The 12,168-nt window shown below is 38.1% G+C and overlaps 1 protein-coding gene across 7 annotated transcripts in view; it reads right to left on the reverse strand.

The window, feature by feature from the left end:
- Positions 1-12,168, reverse strand: part of RNF24 (ring finger protein 24) — a 115,671-nt gene that overhangs the window by 12,630 nt on the left and 90,873 nt on the right. The window contains exon 5 of one of the 7 annotated variants that reach the window (XM_086333390.1): positions 10,599-10,861. The exons of the other annotated variants lie outside the window; for them this stretch is intronic. Within the exon in view, the coding sequence (XP_086189516.1) occupies positions 10,808-10,861 (54 nt within the window). The 3' untranslated portion in view covers positions 10,599-10,807. Of the gene's footprint in view, positions 1-10,598; positions 10,862-12,168 lie in introns of those variants that run through there. 7 annotated transcript variants of the gene reach the window in all.

The raw sequence follows: 12,168 nt of genomic DNA on the forward strand, positions 1-12,168 counted from the left end.
TATTATTTTAAAAACTTTTATTTGACTGTAGTAAGAATAATATAATCAAATCAATATAATCCAGTCAACATCCTTTGACTTATTTTCATTTCCAAGGAAAGAAAAATACTCTGCACATGAGTAAATATTAGCAAGTTGAGCACAAAGTTATATATGATGACCAATTTCATTCTTTTGTGTGTGGGTATCTAGTTATCCCAGGACCATTTGTTCTCCCCACTTTTTCAAATTATGGGAGTAAGGCAACACATTTACAGGAGACTTGGAAAACACAAAGTTACATATAGTTCTACTATATATTATAATTACTTTTTAAGTAGATAAATTAAGATTTTAATTGGAGTTTCAATATCAAACACTAAAAAATTAATAGAATGAAAAGACAGAAAAGTAGAAGGATGTAGTAGACCTGAAAAGCCTTATGAACCAATTCAACATGATTAAGATTTATATAATTTTCACACAACAGGATACAAATTCTATTCCAGTTCCCATAGACTATAAACTAGGAGACACTGGAACATATCCAGAGACACATAACAAGGTGCAAAAGTTTCATGGTCTAAAGGTATTGAAATCATACAGTCTGTTCTCTTATCACTGTAGAATTATGTTAGAAATCAAAATCAAAAGATACTCGAAAATAACCCACATATTTTCAAGTGCAATGTGACATTTACCAAGAGAGACCTTTGACTTAGCCATTGAAAGCTTCAATGAAGTTAAAAGACTAAAAAAAACAGAGGGCGATTGCAGAGAAGAAAACATTTAAATGAGAAATTAGTATCAAAATGAGAAATTAATATTAAAAATACTTTAAACAAAATCCCATGTTATTCGGAAAGTAAATGTCCACTTTTAAATGATGGGTGTATCTAAGAAGCCATAACAAGGAAAATTAGAAAAATATTTGTAGTAGAATAAAAATGAAAAGAATTTATCAGAATTTGTTGCATGAAGCTGAAGCTGCTCAATGCAACTAAATATAATGTGGAATTTTAAATAAGGTATGAAAACAGATAATGGACATGAGCATAAAATTTGGTGAAATCTGAACAAAATCTGTAGTTAATAATACTGTATCACATGTTAGTTTCTTGTTGTTTTTTTTTTACAACATAGTATTTTTTTATATTCTCAGAATTGGATTAGAAGTTTCAAGCCTCATTCACATTAAAAAAAAAATCACGAAGATAATAAGCTTTCTAGACTTTTAGCAGTAATACTAAGTGGAACTATATCAAAGTTTTGAGTGAATATAAATTAGAAATCTAGCATTCTACTCATACTTAGTCAAACAAGTGAAACCAAAATGTCATAAAATTTTTAGCTAGGCCAAAATAGGATCCTAAAAAAAAAAAAAAAAAATAGGATCCTAAGTTTCTTAAAATGTATGTATTATATATACTGTGTGTGTATATATATATATACACACACACAAAAGCTTTCTTACTATACTAGATATTAAGAAAGAACAGAGGAGAAATTGGAAAACATAAACTAAATGAAATGGCAATACTGAATATGAAATAGAGAAATGAAACAAACTAGATAAAAGTAAAAGATCATCATATAATCCAGTTGTTTTTAAAGATAGCTATTCACTGGAGTCACATCCAGAGCTTTGGAGAAAAAAACAATACCTGGGTATTTGTATTTTTCAAAAAATTCCAAGTAATATGCATCTGGATTTTAAAAAGTGATTACAGGTTTTTCTATTATATGGTAATTTTGGTGATACAGAGTTCTATTATTTATTTTGACCAATCATGATTTAATGGTACTAAGTGAACAACAGTTACATAATCACAACAGTAAAAGATGTTTATTAGTTTTCACAATCAATATCCAAACAAAAATAAAAGATAATTACAGTTGCAGGCCATAATGGAAACATGACTAACCTAACAATATAAAATAATTACATACAATTTAGGGGATTAAGTAGAGTGATGTGGAAACTGGAAGTGCTTATGACATGCATATGTTTTAATCCATCCAGCAAGTCTATGTTCTGTGGTTGGCACATTTAATCCATTTACAGTTAAGGTCATTATCAACATGTATGATCCTATTACCATTTTCTTAACTGTTTTGTTTTTTGTAGGTCTTTTCCTTTTCTTGTGTTTCTTGCCTAGAGAAGTTCCTTTAGCATTAGTTGAAAAGCTGGTTTGATGGTGCTGAGTTCTCTCAACTTTCACTTGTCTGTTAAGCTTCTGATTTCTCCATCAAATCTGAATGAGTCTTCTTGGTGGTAGGCTCCTCCCTCTCATCACTTTAAACACACTGTGCCCTTCCCTTCTGGCACAGAGTTTCTGTTGAGAAACCAGCTGATAGCCTCATGTGAGTTCTCTTGTATGCTATTTGTTGTTTTTCCCTTGTTGCTTTTAATATTTTGTCTTTAATTTTTGTCAGTTTGATTACTGTGTGTCTCAGTGTGTTCCTCCTTGGGTTTATCCTTCCTGGGACTCTCTGTGCTTCCTGCACTTGGTTGACTATTTCCTTTTCCATGTTAGGGAAGTTTTCAGCTATTAGCTCTTCAAATATTTTCTTGAGTCTTCTCTGTCTTCTCCTTCTGGGACTTCTATAATGCTAACACTGGTGCATTTAATGTTGTCCCAGAGGTCTCTTAGGCTGTCTTCATTTTTTTTTCTCTATGTTCTGCTTTGTGGCTGTGATTTCCACCATTCAGTCTTCCAGGTCACTTATCCATTCTTCTGCTCAGTTATTCTGTTGATCCTTCTAGTGTATTGTTCATCTCTGTTTATTCTGTAGTTCTTGTAGGTCTTTGGTAAACATTTCTTGGATCTTTTCCATTCTTTTTCTGAGACTGTGGATTGTCTAACTATCATTCTGAATTCTTTTTCTAGAAGATTGCCTACCTCCATTTCATTTAGTTGTTTTTTTCTGGGCTTTTATCTTGTCCCTTCATCTGGGACATAATCTCTGCCTTTTCATTTTGATTAACTTTCTGTGATGTGGTTTTCGTTTTGGTGGCTATGGGATTGTAGTCTTTCCTTATTCTGTCTGTCATCTGGTGGATGAGGTTAAGAGGCTTGTATAGGCTTCCTGATGGGAGGGAGGAGAGGTGGGAAAAACTGGGTCTTGTTCTGGTGGGCAGGGCTGTGCTCAGTAAAACTTTAATCTGATTGTCTGCTGATGGGTGAGGCTGCACTCCCTCCCTGGCAGTTTTTTGGACTGAGGTGACCCAGTCCTGGAGTCTATAAGCTAGGGTTAATGGTGAACTCCAAGAGGGCTCATGTGCCAAGGGGCACCTCCTTGGACTGCAGCTGCCAGTGCCCCCATCCCTGCAGTGAGCCATGGCCAACCCACAGGACATCCTCCAGCACTAAGCAGGTAGTCTTCTGTGAGGTGACCGTTCCTTTCCCCTGGGTCTTGGCACACACAAGATTTTGTTTGTACCCTTCAAGAGTGGAGTCTCTGTTTCCCCCAGTTTTGTGGAAGTTCTATAGTCAAATTCCACTGGCCTTCAAGGTCAGTTTCTATGAGGATTCCTAGTCCCTTTGCCAGATACCCAGGCTGGGAAGCCTGGCATGGGTCTCAGAACCTTTGTAACAGTAGGAGAACTTCTTTGGTATTACTGTCCTCCAGTTTGTGAGTCACTCACCCCACGAGTATGGGATTTGATTTTATGGTGACTGCAGCTCTCCTTACCATCTTGTTGCAGCTTCTCCTTTGTCTTTGGACATGGGGTATCTATTTTTGGTGGGTTCCTGCATCCTCCTGTAGATGGCTGTTCAACAGCTAGTTGTGATTCTGCTCTTGCAGGAGGAGATGAGCACATGTCCTTCTGCTCCACCACCTTGAACCAATCTACAGCACCATTTGTTGAATAGATGGTTCTTTTCCTATTGAATGTCTTGGCATCCTTGTTGAAAATCAATTGACCATAAATGTATTGGTTTATTTCTGAACTCTCAATTCTATTCCATTGATTTTTATGTCTATCCATGTGCTTGTATCACACTGTCTTAAATACTGTAGCTTTGTGGTAAGTTCTGATATTGGGAAGTGTGAATCCTCCAGTTCTCTTCCTTTTTGAGATTGTATTTGGCCATTTGGGACTGTTATAGTTCCATGTGAATTTTAAGTTCTGCTTGTTTATTTCTATAAAAAAAGGGCAGCTGTAGTTTTGATAGGAGTTGTGCTGATTTTGTAAATATTTTGGGGGAATACTGCTGTATTTAATAATAGTAAGGACTTCCCTGGTGATCCAGTGGTTAAGAATCCACTTGCCAATGGACACAGGTTTGATCCCTGGTCTGAGAAGACTCCACATACCACAGGGCAACTAAGCCTGTGCACCACAATTTGAGCACCCTGGAGCCCGTGCTCTGCCACAAGGGAATCCATTGCAATTAGATGCCTGTGCACTGTAACCAGAGAGTAGCCACAGCTAGAGAAAACCTGCAGCAGACATCAAGCACAGAAAAAAACAAACAAACCCAAAACAGTAGGTCTTCCAAATCATGAATACAGGATGTCTTTCCATTCATTTATGTCTTCTTTAATGTCTTTCAGTGATGTTTTATAGTTTTCAGTGTACAAGTCTGAGCATCTTTCTTTTGTCAAATTTATTCCCAGGAATCTTACCCTTTTTGGTGCCATTGTAATTGGAATTGTTTTCTTCATTTCATTCAGATTGTTCATTGCCACTACAAAGCTGATCTTGTATATTGATCTTTATTCTGAAAAATTTCTGAACTCATTTATCTCTTGATTTTTGGTGGATTCTTTTGGGGTTCCTGTGGCTACAAAATCATATCTACAAATACAGTTTTACTTCTTAGTTTGCAATCTGGATGCCTTTTACTACTTTTTCCTGCTCAACTGCTCTGGCTTGACCCCTCCAGTACAATGTTAAATAAAAGCAATTAGAGTAGGCATCCTTGTCTAATTTCCTCTTAGGAAGAAAAGCTTCTAGTCTTTCAATAAGTATGATGTTAGTTGTGGGTTTTTCATAGAAACCTTGATCAAGTTGCAGAAGTTCCCTTCTGCTTCTAGTTTATTGAGTATTTTTATCATAAAAGAATGTTGAATTTTGTCAAATGCTTTTTCTACATCTATTCAGGTGGTCATGTGTTCTCCCTACCCCTTTATTCTATCAACTGGGTGTATTACATTGACTGATTTTCCTTTGTTCAACCAACTCTGTATTCCTGGGACAAATTATAATCCTTTTTATATGCTGCTGATTTTGGTTTGCTAGTGTTTGTTGAAGATTTTTACAACTATATTGATAAGTGATATTGATTTGGAGTTTTTTCTTTTTTATGATATCACTGACTGGTCCGGATATCAAGATGATACTGGCCTTACAGAATGAGACAGGAAATGACTCTTCATTTTTCAAAGTCAAAGAATAGATCCTATCAGCCCTGTTAGAAACTGGGCTAGGACATACATTTACTGATTGGTCACTGCATAGATACTTGAGGCCATTTGTTTTGCATGATAAAAGGCAGAAAGGTCCTTAACACATTGTTGACTAGAGATATATTAATTCATCGTTTGTTACCTGAACATTATTGACCAGAGACGTATTAATATATTTTTTGAGAGTGATACAATTAACATTACCATGTGAAGTTGTTAAGAGTTTAAAATTGATCAAGGCGTCATTATACAACTTATGATTGTCATGATCATTCACATTTTGTTCTGTTGGATTTTTCTTCCAACTTTGTGTATGTTATAAATGCAAGTTTATTACTGTAAAATTTTCAAAAATGACACATTGTGAAATTTTGAGTAAATAAGAATTTTCCGGTAAATTTTATGCAGATACTTTCTCTCTTGTCTGTGCAACATATATACTAGTGCATCAGAAGATGATTTTTCAGAATACACTTCTAATTCAGATATGAATATTCAGTTCAGTTCAGTTCAGTCACTCAGTTGTGTCCGACTCTTTGCGACCCCATGAATCGCAGCACGCCAGGCCTCCCTGTCCATCACCAACTCCTGGAGTTCACTCAAACTCACGTCCATTGAGTCGGTGATGCCATCCAGCCATCTCATTCTCTGTCGTTCCCTTCTCCTCCTGCCCCCAATCCCTTCCAGCATCAGAGTCTTTTCCAATGAGTCAACTCTTCGCATGAGGTGGCCAAAGTACTAGAGTTTCAGCTTCAGCATCAGTCCTTCCAAAGAACACCCAGGACCGATCTCCTTTAGAATGGACTGGTTGGATCTCCTTGCAGTCCAAAGGACTCTCAAGGGTCTTCTCCAGCACCACAGTTCAAAAGCATCAGTTCTTCGGTGCTCAGCTTTTTCACAGTCCAACTCTCACATCCATACAGGACCACTGGAAAAACCATAGCCTTGACTAGATGGACCTTTGTTGGCAAAGTAATGTCTCTGCTTTTCAATATGCTATCTAGGTTGGTCATAACTTTCCTTCCAAGAAGTAAGCGTCTTTTAATTTCATGGCTGCAGTCACTATCTGCAGTGATTTTGGAGCCCCAAAAAATAAAGTCTGATACTGTTTCCCCATCTATTTCCCATGAAGTGATGGGACCAGATGCCATATCTTTGTTTTCTGAATGTTGAGTTTTAAGCCAACTTTTTCACTCTCCTCTTTCACTTTCATCAAGAGGCTTTTTAGTTCCTCTTCACTTTCTGCCATAAGGGTGGTGTCATCTGCATATCTGAGGTTATTGATATTTCTCCCAGCAATCTTGATTCCAGCTTGTGCTTCTTCCAGCCCAGCGTTTCTCATGATGTACTCTGCATAGAAGTTAAATAAGCAGGGTGACAATATACACCCTTGATGTACTCCTTTTCCTATTTGGAACTAGTCTGTTGTTCCATGTCCAGTTATAACTGTTGCTTCCTGACCTGCATAGAGGTTTCTCAAGAGGCAGGTCACGTGGTCTGATATCCCCATCTCTTTCAGAATTTTCCACAGTTTATTGTGATCCACACAGTCAAAGGCTTTGGCATAGTCAATAAAGCAGAAATAGATGCTTTTCTGGAACTCTCTTGCTTTTTCCATGATCCAGCGGATGTTGGCAATTTGATCTCTGGTTCCTCTGCCTTTTCTAAAACCAGCTTGAACGTTCACGTATTGCTAAAGCCTGGCTTGGAGAATTTTAAGCATTACTTTACTAGCGTGTGAGATGAGTGCAGTTGTGCGGTAGTTTGAGCATTCTTTGGCATTGCCTTTCTTTGGGATTGGAATGAAAACTGACACTTTCCAGTCCTGTGGCCACTGCTGAGTTTTCCACATTTGCTGGCATACTGAGTGCAGCACTTTCACAGCATCATCTTTCAGGATTTGAAATAGCTCAACTGGAATGCCATCACCTCCACTAGCTTTGTTCGTAGTGATGCTTTCTAAGGCCCACTTGACTTCACATTCCAGGATGTCTGGCTATAGGTGAGTGATCTCACCATCGTGATTATCTTGGTCATGAAGATCTTTTTTGTATAGTTCTTCTGTGTATTCTTGCCACCTCTTCTTAATATCTTCTGCTTCTCTTAGGTCCCTACCATTTCTGTCTTTTATTGAGCACATCTTTGCATGAAATGTTCCCTTGGTATCTCTAATTTTCTTGAAGAGATGTCTAGTCTTTCCCATTCTGTTGTTTTCCTCTATTTCTTTGCATTCATCACTGAGGAAGGCTTTCTTATCTCTCCTTGCTATTCTTTGGAACTCTGCATTCAGATGCTTATATCTTTCCTTTTCTCCTTTGCTTTTCGCTTCTCTTATTAGACCAACAAAAATGACAAAAGACCTTAGTGATTGATTCTGATAAGGAAAGTGAAAATGAAGCCCGTGGTGCTGGAGAAGACTTCACAGGTGTGTCAGGTGTAACTATTGAATTTAATAACCTGCAAAGTGTTAGTGAGGTAACAGAACTGATTTTTGGCCAGCGAAAATACAAATCACCAGCCACAGGCATTAGTTTCGGCAAAAATCCGCTAGTCAATAGCAAGTTAACTGACAGCTCTTCAGAGAATAGAAGGGAGCTGGCATTTCAGAGTAATTTTTGCAGCTTGGGGAACAGCAGAAGCTTCACGTTTGTGGGTACAACAGGGGCATCATAACGTGAAGGCTCCAGACTAAAAAAGATAAAGGGCCATCTATTTTTCTCCACACTCAGAAGTTGGAGGATATGTCCATTCTCCTCAACTTTTTTAAACCTCAACTGCTATAAAAGCAAAACAAGGAATAACACTTACCCTAACTAACCTTCAGAGAAGGCAATGGCACCCCACTCCAGTACTCTTGCCTGGAAAATTCCATGGACAGAGGATCCTGGTGGGCTATAGTCCATGAGGTCGCTAAGAGTCGGACACGACTGAGCGACTTCCCTTTCACTTTTCACTCTCATGCATTGGAGAAGGAAATGGCAACCCACTCCAGTGTTCTTGCCTGGAGAATCCCAGGGACAGGGGAGCCTGGTAGGAGGCCGTCTATGGGGTCGCAGAGAGTTGGACACGACTGAAGCGACTTAGCAGCAGCAGCTACCTAACCTAATTTTTTTATAGTGTGAGTTCCCTTGCTCCTGAGATAAATTATATGAAGAAACAGACATCTTGGTAATCTTACCACCTGGAATACATGATTCCATTTTTTTTTTTAACTTTGACATTATACCCATAAATAAAACAAACTTGAAGGGAAAATGGCTTTTAGGGACCATAGCACACTGGGAAGAAGACTAATTTTCTAGTACTCACAGAGTATATGATCCCTAAAATGCCCAAGAAGGAAGGATTTGACATTTCCCAACGGGCTGACACAACCTGTAAATGTACCTCAAATGTGAGCTAGGGATGGAGAATCACATGGGGAAGACAACATCATGCAATGCAAATGACCCACAGCTGATGTCATTTAGCCAAAATGGTTTTCTTTTAAATAGACAATCATTCTTTGATGGTGGTAGTGGACAATAATTATTACACTTTTCCTTGAATAGTTACAAGGATAATCATATATTTGCAAAGGCAGCATTCCCAATTCAGAGGTGTCATTTAATGTTGGAATCTTTGAAAGCTATGAAAGCAACCTAAACATGGCTGTGCTGCTCAGAAGAGATCTGACTTTCTTGCTCCAGACTGAAGTACAATGGGCAGTCCCTGCCATGGCCTTCATGTATTCGTGTGCTCAGCCCATTACTGTCCTAGCCTCATTGGCTTATGACTTTCTCTCCCTCTTTGAGGGAAGGGAGGGACTATACTCTGCTCACTCAGTCTCTAGGGTCCTAAATATTGTCAGTTCCCTATACATGCTTTGGGCTTTTTTTTTTTAAAACAATTTTTTACAATGTAAACTTGGGACAAACCTCAGTTGGGTTCTAAGTACTTATAATTTAAAAATAAATTTCAGTAATGTGATTTATAAGAAGATTGATCAGTAATCTCAGAAAGATGAGTGGGTTTAAAATCTCCTCCCACATAAGAAAGGGATGTGGTAAAACTTGTAGCAACAGAGTCACCTCCTCACTGGACCAAAGGGAAAGGAGTGGGCTTGTAGGGAAGTGAGAAGGAAAAGATATTCTTAAAAAAATTTTTTTTATTTCATTTATTTTTGGCTGTGCTGGATCTTTGTTGCTGCCCAGGGGCTTTCTCTAGTTGCAGTGAGAGGGCTACTCTAGTTGTGGTGTGCAGACTTGTCATTGCCGTGGCTTCTCTTGTTGTAGACCATGGGCTCTAGGCGCTCTGGGTTCAGCAGTTGTGGCACTTGGGCTCAGTAGTGGTGCTGCATGGGCTGAGTTGCCCTGTGGCATGTGGGATCTTCTTGGACCAGGGATCAAACTGTGTCCCCTGCATTGACAGCAGATTCTTTTCTTTTTAATTAAAAAATATTTATTTTATTATTTGGCTGTACCAGGTCTTAACTGTGACCTGTGGGATCTAGTTCCCTCAAGAGGGACTGAACCCCCTGCATTGGGAGCATGGAGTCTTAGCCACTGGACCACCATGGAAGTCCCTAAAATATTTTTTAATGTTAACTTTTTAAATTGAAATATAGTTGATTTGCAGTGTTTCAGGTATACAGCAAAGTGATTCAATTTTTTATATATATGTGTATGTATATGTATATAGATGTTAAAGGTGGCGCCAGTGGTAAAGAACTCGGCTGGCAGGCAGATTCTTAACCATTGGACCACCAGGGAAGTCTGGAAAAGATGTTTTTAACTTCATTTTACACAAGGGGCGACTTCAAGGGGTTACCTTCCTAGAGTCTCTTCCTGTGGAAACTAGGGTAGAGCAAGGCCATAGCGTGTTTGCCACATGACTCCTCATTCACTCTCTGCCTGACCCAGGAGTTTTCCTGGTCCTTGTGCAGCTAGGATCCTAGCTGCTGAGATGCAGGAAGGAGCAGATTCTCCTTTCCTTTCTGCAGTATCACCCTAACAGAAAAGGCGATGGACCCAAACGTGCTCAAATTTGGAAGCTACGTGGATGTCTGTATCACTGTATTGTACTGTGTAGATACAGGCCTAACGTTCTGATTGGCTCACGTGGCCACAGAAGGTGGATGAGGCTTGCTCTGGGAGAGTGGCAGGATAGAAAGAGTACAATACAGAAAAAATATTTTAAGAAATAATAGCTAAAAAGCTTGGTGAAAGACAAATCTACATATTTATGAAGCTGAGTAAACTCCAAACAGGAAAAATCCTAAGAAATCCATGCTGAGACAAATCATAATCAAAATGCTGAAAACAAAAGGCAAAGAAAAAAATCTTGAAAGTAGCCAGAGAAAAAGGACACATTATTGACAGGAGATCAATGATTTGAATGACGACGTTTTTCTCATCAGACACCACAGAGTTCAGAAGGAAGCAGCACAACATTTTAAAAGCGCTGAAGGAAAAGAAACGTCAACCTAGGGATAAAGATGAAATAAAGACATTCTCAGCTGAAAGCAAAGTAACAGAATTCATAGCCAGCAGATCTACTCTAAAAGAATTGCTAAACGAGATTCATCAGATAGAAGGAAAATTACATAAGAAGGAAACTTGGAACAACAAACTATTTTTCCCCTCCAGAATTCTTTAAAATATATCTAATGGTTGAAAGTAAAAAATACAACACTGTCTGATGGAATTTTCAATGTATATAGATGCTATATACTTACTATATATATAGGGGTGAAAGTAAAGGGATCTATATGGTGGGAAGGTTTCTACATTCCAACTGAAGTGCTAAAAAATTGATTCTAGGCATTTATTTTGTAATCCCTAAGCAACCACTAAAAAATTATACAAAAAGATAAAATCATAATATGATTTTATGAATGTTTAAATGACCCAAAAGAAGGTAGGAAAGGGAAACAAAGGAATAAATAAGAGAGGGAAAAGCAGATGATAAATAAGAGTTGACCTAAGTCCAAACATAGCAATAATTGCATTAAACATAAATAGTCTAAGCACATCAATTACAAGACAGATTGGCAGGGTGGACTAAAAAACATAACTATATGCTGTTTATAAAAACACTACTTCAAATATAAATAGACATAATGTGTTTACAGATTAGATGACTCAACATGGTAAAGATGCCAATTTCCCCCTAACTGATTTACATATTTAATGCAAATAATAATAAAAAAGCAGGATGTTTGTGTCTCTCTGTGTGTGTAGTTATAGACAAGTTGCTACTACAGTTTACATGAAAGAGCAAAGGAACTAGACCAGCTAAAACAGTTTTGGAAAAAAAACTAAAGTTGGAGGAATCATACACCTGATTTTAAGACTTGCTATAAAGGTACAATAATCAAAACTGTGGTACTGGTGAAGGAAACAGGCACAAAAATAAATAGAACAGAATCCAGAAATAGACTCATAAAAATATGGCCCTTTGATTTTTGATAAAGGTGCAAAAAAGATTTAATGGAGAAAGCAACCACTCACCATAACCAGAGCTGGGGATACTGTGGTGAACAAATCAAAGACTAAATGCAAATGACAAGGCTCTCGGGCTTTTCTTAAAACAAAACAAAACTCAGATCTGGCGATAGCTGGCCTCTATTCCCCTGGAGCTGAGTGCTGACGATTTCTTTAACACAAGACCTTGCCTGCCCAAGGTTCGTCTAGTCAAGGCTATGGTTTTTCCTGTAGTCATGTATGGATGTGAGAGTTGGACTGTGAAGAAGGCTGAGCGCCGAAGAATTGATGCTTTTGAACTGTGGTG

This window comes from Bos grunniens, chromosome 13 (assembly GCF_055505025.1).
Source record: "Bos grunniens cultivar Pamir isolate PY7600 chromosome 13, Bosgru_T2T1.0, whole genome shotgun sequence".
NCBI lineage: Eukaryota > Metazoa > Chordata > Mammalia > Artiodactyla > Bovidae > Bos > Bos grunniens.